Source organism: Crotalus tigris, unplaced genomic scaffold, assembly GCF_016545835.1.
Source record: "Crotalus tigris isolate CLP2741 ecotype Arizona unplaced genomic scaffold, ASM1654583v1 scf7180000017666.379230911805:20528666, whole genome shotgun sequence".
Classification (NCBI taxonomy): domain Eukaryota; kingdom Metazoa; phylum Chordata; class Lepidosauria; order Squamata; family Viperidae; genus Crotalus; species Crotalus tigris.
Window position 1 is genome coordinate 10,864,448 of NW_024096552.1, and position 19,154 is coordinate 10,883,601.

Sequence of the window (19,154 nt, forward strand, 5' to 3'; positions counted from 1 at the left end):
AATACATAGGGCAGAATTCCCAACAGTATCAGAACTTAATATAATGAAAAAATGGCAAGGAAGAATAATTGCAATGTTTACCACCCCGATATTCTGTGTTATTGCGCCAATCATTAAGATCGATTTCAGCTGTGCCAGCGATTACCAATTCTAGCTCTCTAGCATCAAAAACTGAAACAAGTCTTGAGTCTACGACCTGAAAAATAAAGCACAGATGCTAGCAATAAATACAGAAATGTCAAAAGACTCAATATTTTACACAAATTAGATATATTTGCAAATTCCTGAAAGCTGGTTTCCCATTATTAGAGATTTAATTGAATATTTTTCCCATGTATTATTTTAATGTGTATCAATTGTTTGCTTGCATAGTTTGGATCTGCAGATTTTATTAAGGCTATTATTGCACCATTCTCTGCCATTGACATAGCAATAAATGATAACACTGATCAATTACAGCTCAATAAAATGGTGATTATTTTAAATATTAGGTCAGTAGAAGAAAATTATTTTAAATATTATATCAGTAGAAAAGAATAGTGGAAGAGAGCCAGTTTGTTGTGGTGAAGGTGCCAGGCTAAACCAGGAAAATATGAGTTCTAATTCTGCCCTTGAGCAAGCCCATCTCTGAGCCCTAGGAAGCAGGCAATGGCAAATCAGTTTCAAAAACTTTGCCAACAATGTTTAAAGGATAAAAATCTACATTAAACTTAAAAAAAAACAGGAGAAAAAACTGCACAACTAAAATTTATGGCTTTGATTTAAGTTTTTGATTATCTATCACTCACAAAAATGGGGCTCAGAAGTTGTGCAAAAACTTCAAAATTGGTAATAATTTCATTTAAGCCAATCTCCGGGCCAAGGACCCACTACCAGGCTGCAGCCTATTTGAAACCAGGCCACGGGAGAGATGAACAAGTGCACGCACATAAAGTGCCACTTGCATGAGTGAAGGGTGCTTGTGCTTATGCAAGTCGAGCTTTGCACACGAGGGCAAGCATTCTCCACTCGTGTGAATGGAGCTTCATGCATGCGTCCACCTGCAACTCACACATACTCCCGTGCTAAGCCACCAAGCTGGAAAGGTTGGAGACCACTGATCTAAGGGACTTGGGCCCGGAGAGAAGGGAAAATATAACAATGAGCAGTACCAAGTTTTTAGCAAAAGTTTGTAGAGGGAAGCCTAATGTTATATAGGCACAAACCTTTACATTTATTTTCATTTTAAAAATGGAATTTGCACTTCAATTTGTCACAGGTTTACTACCAAAAACTGGTAAACTATTGAAAAATAGAAGTGAAAATTCCATTACTTAATATTAAAACAAATGTAAAAGTGTATAAGCATGGTATGCCTAAATAATGACAGGTCTTCTACTTATACTGATGCTTCCTATTAAGATTTGAAATCACTACTAAACCAGTTAATTATCTGTCCTTTTTTGTACTGAATTTGCTGTAATTGAAATGCCCTAATGCAGTGGTTCTCAACCTTTCTAATGCCGTGACCCCTTAATACAGTTCCCCATGTTGTGGTGACCCCCAAGTGGGTGTGGCCACCAATAAGAGGGAGTAGGACAGCTAGGGAAAAGGGAAAAAATGGCGGACAGCGTGGTTTGGCGACCCCCGTGAAATGGTCATTCGACCCCAAATGGGGTCCCGACCCACAGGTTGAGAACCACTGCCCTAATGCTTATGACTCTTCAACTCTTATTTGATAACATATGATACATACTTCGTAGAAGCCACGAACTAGTGCCTCGGTTTGCTGAACAACCCCTCTTTCTACTCGCCACTTAACCATTCTTTCAATATACTCCTTCTTGTTCTTTTCAGTCACTTGTGTATTTGCACCTCCAGATTTCAACTCTCTTTCTGTTACCTAAAAAAAAAAAAAAATCAAATAAGCAAAACATAAATATTGGACAGGAATATAGAAATTACTATTACCACAATTACTTTCAACTATCAAATATTGCTCAAAAAAGATATTGCCTGAAGGTATGTATTGCTATGCTGTCTGATATTGCACTTCCGAAAAGCTAGCATTACACTTTTTTCAAATGGTATTATTTTATTATGTTATCCAAATTCAAACTGGGCATTTATTCCTAACAATACTGAAGAATCATTTTAAAATAGAACCTCTGTCTATGACTTTTCCCTAGGTTTTTGTTTCTATTTCATCTTTTAATATTTTTAACATAGCATAAATATTTCAATGCGGTATTTGTTTGAGAGCTCTTATGGATGTTCCTTGTGGATGTTTATTTTTTTGTTATAAACCACAATGAATCAATTTATTGAAATGGGAGGTATGATCATTTGCTTTCTATTTTTTTAATGTTTTATTGATTTTCTAATTTTACATTTAAGTATTTAAAAAGCAACATGACGGCTGAGTTAATTGATAATTCAATGACATAGAAGTATCTTTAGTACAAGTCTCAAACTACCACATTAAATATTTCCTCTCTTTTCCCCTTAGTATTTACTGTCTTATGTTTAAACTAATACAATTCTTATTATATCAATTAAATAAAAATAATATTCTTACATTTATCAATAATTTTTAGCTTATACATATCCTGGTTATTTTAATATTCAGTCTTTATAGATAATCAATGTCCTAATTAGTTTTTCCCAATTTTTAGTTTCCCATTAATATTTAAATTTAACATTTAATATTTATAATAGTTATATATCTCCTCCCCGAGCTCTCTCAGTGAAGTGGCCGATGTGATGGGCCGTTGCCTTGAAGCCGTGAGGGTCTGGATGGGGATTAACAGACTCAGGCTCAATCCTGACAAGACCGAGTGGCTTTGGATATTGCCTCCCAAGGATCATGTCGACTGTCCAGTGTTGACTCTTACGGGGGAAAATATATCCCCTTCAGAGCGGGTTCGCAACTTGGGTGTCCTCCTTGATCCACAGCTGAATTTGGAACATCAATTGACGGCTGTGGCTGGGAGGACCTTTGCACAAGTTCGCCTGTTGCACCAGTTGCGACCCTACCTGGACCGGGAGGCTCTCCTTACAGTCACTCATGCCCTTGTCACCTCACATTTGGACTACTGCAACGCGCTCTACATGGGGCTACCCTTGAAAAATATTCGGAGACTACAGTTGGTCCAGAATGCAGCCGCGCGAGTGATAGTGGGTGCTGCTCGATACACCCACGTTACACCTATCCTCCGTGAGCTGCACTGGTTGCCTATTGGTCTCCGGGTCCAATTCAAGGTGTTGGTCATTACCTTTAAAGCCCTATATGGCTCAGGGCCAGGCTATTTGCGAGACTGCCTACTACCTCATAGTTCCCTACGTCCGGTTAGATCCCACAGGCTGGGCCTCCTTCAGGCCCCGTCGGCCAAGCAGTGCCGTTTGGCGGGGCCGCGGAGGAGGGCCTTCTCTGTGATGGCGCCCACACTTTGGAACCAGCTCCCCCCGGAGATTAGGACTGCTCCCACCCTGTTGGTCTTCCGTAAGCTACTTAAGACCTGGCTTTTCCGGCAAGCCTGGGGTTTTTAAAACCTGACCCCTGGATGATTGTCTTTGTACTGTTGTTTTGTTATGTTTTATGTGTTTTTTTTATTGTTAGCCGCCCAGAGTCCTTCGGGAGTGGGGCGGCTTATAAATTTTAAAAATAAAATAAAATAAAATAAATAATTTCCAAATTTTAAGTAACCAAAGTTCCCTTTATCACAATTCATCACAAAGTCTAATATTCAGGATACACGTCTTATCTATTTGAATATATTTCTCACCATCTTACATCATCTAATTAATAATACAGTATAACATTCTTATTTTCTATTAATTTCCAAATGTCTTAAATTTAGTAACCAAAATTTCTCTTGTTTCAACATCAAATACTTCCTCTCTTTTTCTCTTAATGTCTACTATCTCATATTTAAGCTAATACAGTTCTTATTATATCAGCTAAGTAAAAACATGTTTATTACATTTATTAATAGATTTTTAGCTTATATATATCTTAATTACTTTTACATTCAACCTTCATAAACAAATCAATATTCAAATTTAACTTTTAATATTTATACTTCCAAGTTTTAAATGACCAAAGTTTTCTTTATCTCAGTTCATAACAAAATCTAGTATTCAAAGTACATATCTTGTCTATTTGAGTATATTCTATTTTAATCCTTACTAATAAGTCAAAACCCCAATTTTCTTCAGCCTTATTCTAGCTTTCTTTCTTTGCCAATTTGCCTTCCATATCCATGCTTTTAAGTCAAATAGATCTGCCTGTTATTATATATATTTTTTGACATAAAAGAGGCCATCCAGTTGCCATTTTTTTGGAAGTGCTAACAAATCGTCTCTCTATTTTTCCATCTTGATGTAGTTGTCCTGAAATGTTTATCTCCTCTTCAGTCTGTTCTTCTTCTCGATCCTCAGGTTTCTTCTGTTTTATATAGAAAGACTTTTCCATTTTCAGTGTTGTCACAGTCCCTTTTCTGGGTTTTCTGTTAACTGTGTTGTTGATCAGTTGAATCTTCTATCATAGTATTTGATTGTTCCACTTCTATTATATTTTGTGTAGTTGATTCTTTAGTTGTAATCAAAATTTGGGTTCGCATATCTAGGCTGACATTTTGCTCTTTTCTGTAGCTTCTTATTTCATCAGAAGCTATAAGAATAGTTTCATAAATTGCTTTTAGCATAAAGAGAATCTGTTCCTGATCTTCATCCATATTCTCTTAGTGGTGTGTTAAATTAAAACCTTTACAATCAGAAAGTGAAAATAATTTTGTCACTGAGTATAGAACACAGCTGGGCTTCTCACAGCTGATATCTGCCAAGGTTGCAAAAGTCTTATCTATAGTCTATGCTTCAAGCCAAGTCTCTTTTAGACAATAACAAGTTGTAATATCAGGTTTAGTTACAAGATGTTGCCCATACCATTTAAGATTTTTTTAAGTCCAAAATTTTTATAATCTTTTTTCCAATTTTACTTCTTTTTTTAAGTAAAAACCCAAATCTTTAATAAAAATAAGAAATCTTTTAGTCCTCAAATTTTAGAAACATAGAAATCCAGTTAGAATCAGGTTATTTTTTCAGCGTTTTAAGCTCCCCTGGATAATCAGTCGTGGCTGTTTTTAGAGGGTGGAATAGAACTTCCCTCCCCTCTCTCCACAGGGGGGGGAATATTTTGGGCAGCTTATACAGGTAGAAAAAATAGTTACGATTGAAGAGAGATTCAGATCTCACCCAGTCTCATCCGAGCTGCTTTATAGGTGCCTGGTGGTTTGACTTTGGCTGTCTGCAGCCTAATGATGGCCCATATTTCTATGGCCAGTCTTTCGTCCGCTGGTTTGGAGGGCTGCCCTGGATCGAGTGGAAGGGCTACCGCCCTCCTATGATCAAGCGGGGGTCCTCTCCTTGCTTGTCACCCCTACAGGGTGACTTTTGACCCTTTCCAGGGTCCCTCAGTGGTGTGAAATTGGGTGTGGAAGATGGAGCTCGTCTTCTGGCATCCATGGCAGCCACATCGGCAAACCGTAAGTCAGGCATTTGCTTTTTAATCAGTATTGTCTTTAAAATTGTATTAGTTATCTATGCCAGCAATAGTTAAAAAATGGGGGTGTTGGTCGTTAAAATGGTTAACAAATTCTCTAAATCCTCATTATTTCACCATTTACCTAAAAAGTAGATTTCTGAATAAAGCAGCTAGGACCAATTTTTTTCAACTTTTTATTTCCAAAAAATTCCATCTAGATCAAACAGATTTTTTATATGGATTTTTTTATTAGTCTAAATATTTTTATCAGTCTTAAAATTCCCAAACTACTGCACCTCTCTATTATTTTAATTTAGCTTTATTTAAATTGCATTATTTGGAGCAGATTCCTGGTTTTCCAGTATCCAAATTAAAAGAAATATTAATCTATCTGAAATTTTAGTAATTCAGATATAGTATATGCTAATCTTTGACTGTAATAAATATTTGATTGATTTAGGTTGAGATACATCCAGGTTTAAGAACTGCATTCTTATTGGTAATGCTGTGACTTGCTATTTTTTTTATCTGTGTTGAAAGAATGCAGGATTTTAGAAAGATACCTGCTTATTAGCAAATTGATATGAAGAATGAATGTTGGAACCAGTTGTTAACAGTATTTAACTTTATTTTGCAAATAAAATGAGATAGTCTCTACATCGTTCCTGCATTTTCTTAAAAGAAGGTACTTACCTAATAATAATAAATAAATAATAAATAAAATTTGTTTTGCCTCTGCTATTTACATGAACTTTCCACCCAGTTTGCTAAAACCTTTTATTTGTGATGGACTCAACAAATCCTAACATAAATAAATCCCAATGATGATTGTAAAGACATTAAGCAAAGGAATACTTGTCCATTCTTATTTTATAATACTGTACTTGCTGTTTCTTGTCTTCCTATACTTTTAATAACTGATCTCCTGTTGAAATTTGTTCCTCAATTGAAATTTTTGTGACTCTTACTTTCTAACTTTTAGTAGACTCATATTAAGTTACCTGCCCAAACACTTCCTCATTCACTGTGAAAGTGAGATCCAGAATATCAGTAATGATGTTGTCTTTCATCCATTGTAAACTTTGGTGGAATTCTTCATCCAGATATTCCATATCACTAAGGTCACATGGCCTGATTGACAGATAGATAATAGATAATAAATAAATAATAAATTATGTTCAGGTTTCAAATAGTAAAATATTAAACAGTAGCATCAGTTCAAATTTCAACTGTCATTAGCTACCTGCAAACAGAGCTAAGCATTGTATCTCTATTCAATGGCAGTAAAATTTTGAATATGAAGAATGCTGAAAACTTTTACGGCATGATTTTGTATTAGCTTCCTAGGGATCCTCTAGTTGGTTAGGAAAAGAAATTCTTAGTTAGATTTAGAGTGATTTTATACACACACACACACACACACACACACACACACACACACACATAAAATAATAAAATATACGAACACCAGGAAATTACAAAACTATAAAAAGTTTTAATAGAATAAAACCAAGCTTTCGCTGGCAACTGCCAGCATCATCAGGGTAGCGTCCAGTCGATGGGAGAAGCTATTTATAAATGTGGCACTCTTTGCGCCTGGCTTCTTGACCTCGTCATAGGTCCTAGCCAATCCACCTGCGTTTTGATCGTAGTTTCTGTATTGCAAGCTGTTTTTATTATTTAACATGAATCTACCCAGGAATAACCGTTTTGTTTTTAATATTCTTAAGAATATATATATATATATTAAATGTTATTAGAGTGAGTTACAACTTGTTGATTCATGCTTGATATTGTTCTCTTCTGATCATGAAGTGTTATTGGATTTTTTATTCATACAAAACTTTGCTATACAGATTTTTTTTACAAAGTAGTAATTCAAAATATTTCATTGTAACATACACAATAAAAGGGTAATAAAATATGTTTTGCCAAAATATATTTTAGGGAAATAAATTCAGATACGTCCTATTGAATTCAAAATTCCCCCCGTTCCCATACCTAAACGCAGTCAAGTATATGAATGCATCATAGTAAATATAATGTTCAATCAACACACTTTGGTAAGTGATATTCTAGTTTAAAAAAGGGAACCCTTCTTTCTAGAAAAAAGTTATTCTGCTATAGGTATAGACTCTATAACTTTAAACTTTTTAAATAATTTTATCTGTGATTCTTGAACAACAAAATTTTAAATGGCTAGAGTTGCACAAATAAGCATCTTCTTGAAAATAGGCTCACTGTGCTTTAAAGATAGATTATTGCAACTTCTCAGTGAGTTCTATCTCACTCACACACATTGGCACAGATTAAATATCATAAATATGCTGATCTTAGTTGGTTATCTAGACCATCCTTCCCATCCATTCAAGGAATGTTGCCAAGATTCTGCTTGGTGTCTGGATGCTTCCTCCACAAAGGGGTGTGAAATTGGGAATTAGAAATTAGGGTTGAACTGTACCAAACAACCTGGTGTGCGATCTGGGGATTCTAGACTCTTCGTTCCATTTGAACAACTGGGTTGGACAGCCTTTGTATAGCTCTAACTTGCACACCAGTTCTGCCTGCTTTTTGATTGGAAGACCCTGCTCATGGACACACTTGCTATGGTCAGCTCGTAATGGGATTATTTAAATGAACTTTATATGGGCCTGCCCTTAATAGCTACTTATAAAATGCAACTTGTCCAGAACATAGTGGCATGGATAGTAATGAGACCACCTCACAAACTACACTGTTTTCTAGTGAGATTTTGAATGCAGTTTAAGGAACATGTTCTTATCTATAGAACCTCTCGTGCTGGTAGGCTAAACTATTTGTGGGACCATCTGTTTCTAATTATTTACATTCAACTGGTAAGATCTAAAAGGATCAGCATGCTTTAGATCACAGGTGTCAAACTCAATTGCATCACGTGATGTATTGTGATGTATCGTGACTTTTTTGCCTTTGTGGAGCCAGGATGGGCGTGGCCTGTACATGACGCATCTGACCTGCGGGCTGCCAGTTTGATACCCCTGCTCTAGATTGCTTAGGCAATGTCATCTGGTGGGATCCAGAAGAAACAATTTCTCTGGTACCAACAGCACCACCATTTCTCTATGAGATTGGATTGGTCCCAACTCTGCCTGCCTTAAAAAAGCTTTTCAGACTTCCCAAGGGCACTAAGTCGGAGACTGGCATGAACCCCTTGAATGAATTTTTCTTGGCACTTTATGTCTGTATATTTAATTTACTTTGTCATTTTTATATGAATTTAGTTGCAATTTACTGATGTGTGCTGACCTGAGACATGTTCTGAACAGGTGGCTATATAAATTGAATGAATAAATAAATTAAAACTCTCTTTAAAATTCCACTCATCCCTCATTGCCAGGAGATTAAAAAATGCCATAATGTTTTTTTTCATTGAATTTGTAAATACTCACAGCCTTAACAATGCTTTGTAGAAGGGCCTTGTGAAGAAAGCATCAAGTAGGTACTGATGAATAAGAGCAAGACCAAGGATACGACCACTAAATCGGAACCTGTACCAAAAACATACATAATGAGGGATGTGTAGTTTTTGAAACAATATATTCCTTTTTCCTTTTTTTCTGTCTGAAAATAATGTAATACATCTAATAGCAATCAAGGCATTTCACTGACATGTAAAAATTGCCTTGATGATTTTATCACTGGATTCATTTCATATGATCCGAATTGATTTTCTAAACAATTTCCTTCCTGGCAATGTGATACAATTGCATTGTAAAATTAAAAAATTAAAATAAACCAGAAAATCAGTCTAAATTAATCCCATCTTTTACAAACAGAAGTGCTTTGGGTCAAATCCTATGCTATCCTAGGTAAGCCACCTTACAAGGAATAGTACTTGCAAGGTAATAGGGCTGTGAAATGATCCATAAAGTAAAAAACATTATCTGGATTGCCTGATGATATGTATGTTATATCTATCGACACAGAAGCACTCCAAATCACCTTTTCTGCTTTGAATGTAGATCATAGCATTAACATAGTTTGGACCATCATGGGGAAAAAACTGTGGTTTCATGTAAACTTATTAGAGAGGACAGAGGATACTGAATTAGGAAGCCCATTGACCTTATCTCTTGGTGTTTTATCTTTTAAAAAATAAGCAAGAAAAACTATCTTCATACCATTTTCATCATTCATCTATTGTTTTACCCCCTTCTAAAAAGTTGAAGGTCACAGATATACAAAGAATATTGTAGCAATTCTACTACTGGGCGTTCAGCAAATTCAGAATTTTGCACTTAAACGAACTTCTTGTTTAAAAACAATGTTAAAATACTACTTTAAAAAGATTAATAAAACATTTTTCTGAATGAATTTAAATATGATATCTGTATAAAAACAAATAACAGAAAAATTAATTGTAATTGAAAGGCAAATATCTTGGTTAAAGTCTTATTTTTCTTTCTAAATAAATATAATTGGAATTTTGGGAGGAAATACAAAAGGAGAAGAAAATGTTAGGAAAGTAATAAACAATTAAATAGATATGTAAAAATTGATATATACTGTAGGTCCTAATCTATTTAGATATTGATGGGAATTAAAGTAAAAAAAAAATACATTAGCACAAGTATATATAATTGAATCTGCTTGCTGTATCAGAACAAGGGGATAACTAATTCAACCATCTGTTTCAACAGTGGCTATAGGCCTATGTAATATCCACAAAATAGAACATGGGCATCACTGTATAGAATTTGTTGGCTCATGCTCCACTGTGTTGATAAAACATGATAAAATTCATTACACATATACTAAAACTAAAGTTTTAGACTTCAAGCAGACAAACTATCGAAACTGAAGAGTATCCAAAACATAAACTTGAAGAGTGGCATAAAGTCACAGGAATCAGTTCTCAATAGATACTGCCAAAATCTGCCAACTTAGAGACAACGAGTCTCTATGTGAGGCACATTAGTACAAGCAAAAGAAAGAGAACACACTCTGGTTCACAGCAGGTATACATAGGCTAATAAAGGAGGGGGGGGGGGAAATCAGGATATATCGATATAAGAATAGCAAAAATGTAGCTAGTAGAGTAGTATATAAGAACCTACAAAAGAAGCCAAAAAAGTTATTTTCTGCTAAAACACAGAAAGATGAACTGGCTAGTGAGATAATCCACTTAAAGGTTAATAAAGCAATGGGCCTGGATAGTATTCATCCAGAGTTTTGAGGGAACTGATTTGTTTAATCAGTCTCTTCTAACAGATGAAATTCCCCAAGACTGCTGAACAGCAATATTGTACCCTTGCACAAGAAGAGGGCTAAAGAAAAAGCTAGGAACTATAGACCAGTGAGCTTAACTCTGTACTACTGAAGTTAATGGAATCACTTCTGAAAAAAAGGAATAAGGAACATTTAAAGGCACAGAACTTAATGGATGCAAAGCAGCTTTACAGAGAACCGATCATGTCAAACTAATGTGACTTTTTAAAATTATGTGATAAATGTTTTGAATAAAAGTGGTGCTGTGGACATAGAATATCCACATAATGAGCTCATACAAAGTTGTGTAAGCTAGGCCTTAACCAATGGATTGTTCAATGGGTAGAAAATTGTCTCAGGGATAGGCTCCATTGTGTGATTATTAATGGGGAACTTTCTGAACAGAGATCAGTCTGTATAGCGTTAATGAGGGAAAAAAATATTTGATCCCTTGCTGATTTTGTACGTTTGTACAAAATTACTTTGCTTATATTTGCAAAGTAATCACTAAAGATCAGTTTCTATATTCCAAAGTCCACATAATAGCCTTGCTTGATTTTCTCTTCTTCCAATAATATTCTCTTTGCCAACCTTGAATTGATACAATTCTTATTAGTTTGATAGGTAACAATTAAATATAAAGATTTTTCTAAATTTTCTACAAATAATAATCACATCAATATCATTCTTCTTTTCTATCTGCTCATTTTGGTTGCCTCGTCATAAATCCTGTTTACAATTCTTATTTAAATTTGTTTTCCCTACAATGTTCAACTCATTCTTACTGGTTAATATTTTCTCAAGGTTAATTACATTTAAGTATTTAAATCTGTTTTCCTCATACAGGTCATCCCAACACTTTTACATTCTCATGTCTTAAAAAGTAAAAAAAAAAGACAAAAAAAGGAAGAGAGAAAAAAAGAGAGAAAAGAATAAGAAAATAATATACTACTTAAAATACATATCACTCTTAAACCAATATACATTTATCTCCAAAATTTTTCTGTTCTTTTTACCCATAATTAAACATATGTTTAATCTTTAGATGTTCCATTTAATAAATCCAGTCATCTAATCTTTTAACTCTATTCAAAACATTTTTTAAATTATTCACTGGAATTTTCTTAAAGTCAATTACATTTAAATATCTAAAACATTTCCTTTACATTGACCATCTCAAACATTTTTATATTTCTCATATCAAAAAATAAAGTAAAAAAAAAGAAAAGTAAGAATACTATATTTCTTGGGGGGTTCATCCCTCTTAAGCTAAAATCTTTTTATTTTTTCAACCATATTCAAACAAGTGTTTAATTTTTAAATATTCCCTCTGATACATCCTATCGTCTAATTCCTCAATTCTCACTTTAACCCCCTTCTTTTGCCAAACATCTTTCCCAATCAATATATTCTGTTGAATAAAAGAGTCTTTCCATAATCCTGCAAATGTTATTGTAGATATAAGAGGCAAATCAAGCAACATGTCTTTGTAAAAAGATTTTGCCCCTTCATATTCATTGAAGATCCTGTCTTTTCTTTCTCTCTTAATTTCTCTTATCACAAAGAAGAGGGAGTCAAGCTATTCTCCAAAGCACCTGAAGGCAGGACAAGAAGCAAAGGATGGAAACTAACCAAAGAGAGAAGCAACTAAAAAGAAACTTCCTGACAATTAGAACAATTAATCAGTGAAACAACATGCCTCCAGAAGTTGTGAAAGTTCCAACACTGGAAGTTTTTAAGAAGAGACTGGACAGCCATTTATCTGAAATGGTATAGGGTTTCCTGCCTGAGCAGTGGGCTGGACTAGATGACCTCCAAGGTCCCTTCCAACATCATCATCATCATCATCATCATCATCATCATTATTATTATCATCATCATCATCCCTTGTCTCCCAATTTCTCATGGTACTCCCAGCAGCTCTGCAATCCATTTTGTCAAATCTTTTTTCTTATCCTCAAGATTTATTTTGTGGTCTTAAGGTGCAAGTTATCTTTTCCATGTCCAATGTTTCTTGTAAGTCCTTCTTCACTTGAATCAAGTCATACTTCCTTATATTATTAGGTTCCATCTTTAAATCTCTTTCCTCCAATTTATATTCAATTATCTGCTTTATCTGTTCCCTCTCCATTATTATCCTCTGAGAGTTCTTTTGCCATGAAGTCAAATTGGAGATGGATTTATTTATACTTTCAAAGTCATTTTTAATTTCGTCGTGGTTTAAGATCATTGTTGTTTGAATTAGTTGCAACATCTCATATATCTCCTCCTGGAAAGTATTTGATTTTTCTTGATACAGTCTTTCTACAGATCTCTGATTTTCCATAATAGCCAAAAATCAAGGTTTTCCTTTCTCTGCAAACAGCTTTAGAGTCAGAGTTAAGTTAATATTTGTAATCCAGAAAGGTCAGATTTTTTTTAAAGTTTATACTTCTCATTTTGTATGTAGCCCAGAGTGTTTTCTTTTTTTGTCACAGCTGTTCTCTATTATTAGAACTTTGAAAGTGATAAGAACAGATTAACTTTTCTCGGGCTTTAGTCTTGCATTAGAGCAACTGTTGTTGTAATTTTCATCTATCACCAGTTCATTTTTTTCAGTTTCAAAATAAAGAGTCATCTTCTATTTTCATAGTTTAAAATGAAGATCTTAAGAGATTTTAGACAAATAACAAACTTATTCAGATTTAGGTCTTATATTCATTTTATTTCAATATATTTCTCCCCCATTAAATGTTTAATTCACCGCTTCCGTCTGAAGAAGGTTGGAGCAAAGGTCCCCCTCTTCATTTTCGGCGGTTTTTTTTTCTTCTTGAGTTTTTTCCCCAGGAAATTAATTAATATGTAGAATAGAGAAAATCGATGTTCTTAGTCAGTTCCAAGCATATTGTTTACAATCAGCTTAAAATAGTGCTTTTAGGCTTTGGTTTGGGCTAGACTCTGAAGTTAGGCTAGCCTTTCTCCTGTTGATTTCTGAAAGGCTTTTCCTGGACTGATTAGGTCAACCACCGTCTCTCCGTGGTCCACAGGACTTCCTTCCTTCTTTGCTGCCTCTTTGGGGTGACTTCTGGCCCATTTAGGGTCCCCTAACAGGCAGAAAATCAGCTGTAGGGTATGGAACCCCGCGGACCCTTGGCTGTGCAAAACCGGAAGCCCAGAATTGATCAATCTATAATTTAATGCTAGGTTTATTTTAACAGTGAGAGACAGAATAACAACAAAAAATCCAGAAAAATGCATTTTAAAAAAGTTATAAATTGATTTGCATTTTAATGAGTGAAATAAATATTTGATCCCCTATCAATCAGCAAGATTTCTGGTTCTGGTGTCTTTTATACAGGTAACAAGCTGAAATTAGAAGCACTCTCTTAAAGGGAATGCTCCTAATCTCAGCTTGTTACCTGTATGTTTAGAATAGAGTAGAGTAGAGTAGAGTAGAGTAGAGTAGAGTAGAGTAGAGTAGAGTAGAGTAGAGTAGAGTAGAGTAGAACAGAACTGGAAGGGACCTTGGAGATCTGCTCAAGCAGGAGAACCTATACCATCTCAGACAGGTGATTGTCCAGTCCATTCTTGAAAATTTCCAGTGATGGAGCGCCCACGATTTCTGGTGTTGATTGTCCTCACTGTCAGAAAATTCCTCCTTAATTCCAGGTTGCTTCTCTCTTTGATCAGTTTCCAACCATTGTTTCTTGTCCTTCCCTCTGGTGCTCTGGTGAACAACCTGACCCCCTCAGCCTTGTGGCAGCCCCTCAGATACTGGAATACTGCTATGACATCTCTCCTATTTCTTCTTTTCCTTAGACTAGCCAAACCCAAGTTCAGCAGCCGTTCTTCATATGTTTTAGTCTCCAGGCCTTTGATCATCTTAGTTGCTCTTCTCTAATTTTTTTCCAAACTCTCAACATCTTCTTTGTGATATGGTGACCAAAATTGGCTGTAGTTTTCGAGGTGTGGTCTTACTAGGGTTTTATAAAGTAGTACTAATACTTTGTATGCTCTTGATTCTATGCCTCTGTTTATATAACCCAGGATTGTATTAGCTTTTTTGGTTGCTGCTGCATACTGCTGGTTCATAGTTAAGTGATCATCCACTAGGACTCCAAGGTCCCTCTCATAGTTATTGCCTCCAAGCCAAGTCTCGCCTGTATTTGTTCCTTTGGTTTTTCCTGCCTAAGTGTAAGACTTTGCTTTTCTCCACATTGAAACTCATTTTGTTGGATAGGGTCCATTGTTCAAGTTTGTGAAGATCTTTTTGGATCCTGAGTTTGTCTTCTGGGGTGTTGACTACTCCTGTCAGTTTGGTGTCATCTGCAAATTTGATGAGTTCCCCTTCAATTCCCTCATTTAAGTCATTTATGAAGATATTGAAGAATACTGGCCCTAAGATGAATCCTTGCAGTACTCCACTGCTTACTGTTTGCCTTAAATTAAATTCTATGATGCCGTGGTCGCTTTCACCCAAGGTTCCGGCAATTTTGATTCCCTCTATCACTTCTTCTCTATTTGTAAGGATTAAGTCCAGTATAGATTTTCATCTAGTTCTCTCCTCCACCTTTTGGGTGACAAAGTTGTTGGCTAGGTTGGTTAGGAATCTGTTTGATCACCCGCTTATTGCTGAGTTTGTCTCCCAATTGATATCTGGATAGTTGAAGTCTCCCATTACTACTCTGGTATGCTTCCTGCATACATTTGTTAACTGGTTGGCAAAAAGTTGATCTATTTCTTCTGATTGGTTGGATGGTCTATGGTAATGCTACTTTTTTCTCTTTTATATTGACTCATATACATTCTGGAGAGATTTTGTCTTGGATTATGTGTATTTCTGCAGATATGTAGTGTTCTCTTATGTATAGTTCAACTCCCTCTCCTCTTTTTGTAGACCTGTTACTTTGGAACAATTTTTAACCATCTATCAGTCCATTCCATTCATGGGTTTCGTCCCACCAGGTTTCTGTTATGCCAACTATGGCATATGTTCCCTCGTGTACTGTTACATTATACTTGTTGACATCTTTAATCCTCTTAAAAAGCTCTTAGTGCACACCTACTTCCTTTCATAATACTACTCTTTTAGCATTTTGCAAGAATTAGTAATAAACCCCTTTTTTGCCAAGATTCATTTTATACAGCATGATTCTAATCACATGTCTTAATTATTTTAGTGTAACCCTCTCAAATAATTAAAAAGACACGGGATTACAATCTTAATGACCAACTGCCATTCAGTGTTATTTTTCCTTCAACTATAGTACTAATGAGAAATTATTGGACATATATTTAATGTCCATATGACAAATTCATCTCTAGGAAGAAAATGTAAGGAGATCAAAAGCAATAAAATCTCCTCATTCCATTTGTTAGCCAGCATGTTAAAAGGAACGAACAGGATGAATTTGAAATCCCAGTACATAAAGGCAGACATGATTTTTTTGTCATTACCAAAACCTGGTGGGATGAAACCCATAACACATGGCTAGTGGATTTAAACTGTTCAAAAAAACCAGACCTAATAAAAGAAGAGTTGCACTATATATAAGACATCACTGCACTTCTATAGAAATGCAACAGAAAATGATGAAAACCTTCTTGAATGCATTTGGTTTAATATAAAAGGAACAGGGAATAACGTTGCCATAGATGAATACTACAGACCACCTAACCAAACAGAGGAAGTAGATAACGTTTTGCTAATCAGTTGGCTACACTGTGTGAGAGAAGCATACCAAAATAGTAACAGAAGACTTTAATTACCAGGACATCAACGGGAAGACAAACTTTGCACTAGCAGAAGATCAAACAGGTTCCTGATGAATCTAACAGACAACTCTGTCTTACAAAAAGTAGAGAAGGGAACTAGAGGGTCAGCCATACTGGACTTAATTCTCACTAATAGAGATGAAATGATAGAGGTTACAGGGACTTAGGGCACAGTGACTTTGTATTATTGGAAGTCTACATAATACAAGCACAAGCAATAGAACAAAGTCAAACTATTGTCTTAGACTTCAGGGAGCTGATCTTAACAAACTTAGAGAATGCTTGAGAATGGCTGGGAATCCTCAAGGGGAAAACAACCCAAGAAGCTTGGGAAACTTTTAAAAGTAACATTTTAAAAGCCCAGTCCAGCACAATATCACAGAAGAAAAGAAAATAGCAATAGCACTTAGACTTATATGCCACTTCACAGTGCTTTACACTACAGCCCTCTCTAAGTGGGTTACAGAGTCAGCATATTGTCCCCCATAATCTGGGTCCTCATTTTACCAACCTCAGAAGGATGGAAGGTTGAGTCAACCTTGAGCCGCTCAGAATTGAACTCCTGGAGTGAGCAGTGAGTTAGCTTGCAGTGCTGCATTCTAACCACTGTGCCACCAGTACCACTGTGTCCAGAAGAAACCGGCATGAATGTTTAAAGAACTCTCTGATAAACTGAAAGACAAAATGGACAAGTATAAAAAGTGGAGAGAGGGGCACATACATAGAGCAGAATATTAGCAAGTAGCTAAGATGAGGTCAGAAATGTTAAGGTCCAGAATGAACTAAGGGTTGCAACAAATATCAATAGCAATAATTAAAAAAGCTTCTTTCAATGTGTAAAAAACAAAAAAAAAAGTCAAGGAAACAATTGATCCATTAATGTGTGAAAATGGCAAGAAGATGCTGAGCAGCAGGGAGCAAAACAGAATTGCTTAATTCATTCTTTGCATCTCTCTTTATAAAAAAGGAAAAAATAATGGAACCTATCAAAAAGAGTACCATAAAAAACAGATTATGAATACAAATCCAAATGGGCAAGAAAATGGTAAAAGAACACCTACCGTATATGCCAGCATATAAGGCGACCCGGTGTATAAGATGACCCCCGTCTTTAGTGCCGAGTTGCATGCCTAGAATGTCATCTTATATGCTGGAAACTACCGGCGTATAAGACAATTCGGCGTATAAGACGACCCCCGACTTCAGCACCGATTTTAACGCTTGCGGAAGTCACCTTATACGCCGGCATATACGGTATCTACTCTAGATGAGTTCAACTCAGCAGATCCAGATTGATTACATCCCAGGATTCTTGAAAAAGCTGGCAGACATGATTTCAGATCCATTGAACCATATCTTTCAAAGATCCTGGAGCACCAGGGAACTACCAGAAGACTGGAAAAAAGCTGACATGTTTCACATCTTCAATAAAGGAAAAAAATGGATCCAGGAAATAACAGACCTATCAACCTGACATCAATATGTGAGAAGATCCTGGAAAAGATAATCAAACAACAAATCTGGCAACACCTAGATGCAAACAAAGTTATAACAGAAGCCAATTTGAATTTGTCCTAAATAAATCATTTCAAACAAATCTTACTGCATTTTTTGACAGTGACAGATTAGTTGATTATTATGCTATGAACATAATTTACTTGGACTTCAGTAAAGCATTAGTCCTAGTGAATGATCTCTTGACTATGAGTCAGCAATGTGCAGAAGCAGCTAAAAAAGTTAATACAATCCTGGATTGTATAAACAGAGGGTGCCACAAAGAAGAGGGGGTCAAATTATTCTCCAAAGCACCAGAGGGCAGGACAAGAAACAATGGTTAGAAAGTGAACAAAGAGAGAAGCAACTGGAATTAAGGAGAAAGTTCCTAACAGTGAGGACAATTAACCAGTGAAAAAGCTTGCCTTCAGAAATCGTGGGCGCTCCATCATTGGAGGTTTTTAAGAAGAGACTAGACAGTCACTTGTCTGACATGGTATACGTTCTCCTGCTTGAGTGGAGTGCTGGCTTAGAAGACCTCAAATGTCCCTTCCAGCTCTATTATATTCTTTATTCTCTTTAAATATAGTAGAGCACACCCTACTAATTGGTAAGATCACCATCAGATGGATTTGTAACTGGCTGACCAACAGCACTTAACATGTAATCCTTAATAGGGATGCAGGGATGCAAGGAAGTATGCAGTGGGTACCTCAAGATTCTGTCTTAGGCCCAGTACTCTTCAATATCTTCATAAATGATTTAAATGAAAGGATAGAAGAGGAACTAATTAAATTTGCAGACAACACCAAGTTGACTGGAATAGCCAATACTCCAGAAAGTAGGCTCAAGATCCTGAAGGATCTCAGCAGACCTGAGTACTGGGCCCTATGAAACAAAACGTAATTCAATGACAAGAATATTTAAGGTTTTACTCTTAGATAAGAAAAACCAAATGCACAGGTATAGAATAGGTGGTATCTGACCCAAAAGAAATAAGAGGGAGCAAGGAGTCCTAGTAGATAACCACTTAAATATGAGTCAACAGTGTGCTGCAATTGCCAAAAAAGCTAATAAAGTCCCAGGCTGCATTAAAAGAGGGATAAAATCAAGATGACTTGAAGTATTAGTATTGCTT

The 19,154-nt window shown here is 35.7% G+C and overlaps 1 protein-coding gene across 12 annotated transcripts in view; it reads right to left on the reverse strand.

The window, feature by feature from the left end:
* Positions 1-19,154, reverse strand: part of HECW1 (HECT, C2 and WW domain containing E3 ubiquitin protein ligase 1) — a 357,453-nt gene that overhangs the window by 8,155 nt on the left and 330,144 nt on the right. For 9 of the 12 annotated variants that reach the window (XM_039336700.1, XM_039336695.1, XM_039336696.1 and 6 more), the window contains 4 exons: positions 8,950-9,048; positions 6,523-6,652; positions 1,736-1,882; positions 82-196 (listed from right to left, as the gene is read on the reverse strand). In XM_039336700.1, the coding sequence (XP_039192634.1) occupies positions 82-196; positions 1,736-1,882; positions 6,523-6,652; positions 8,950-9,048 (491 nt within the window). Of the gene's footprint in view, positions 1-81; positions 197-1,735; positions 1,883-6,513; positions 6,653-8,949; positions 9,049-17,033; positions 17,195-19,154 lie in introns of those variants that run through there. The other 3 variants (XM_039336697.1, XM_039336702.1, XR_005555972.1) reach the window with 3 other exon arrangements.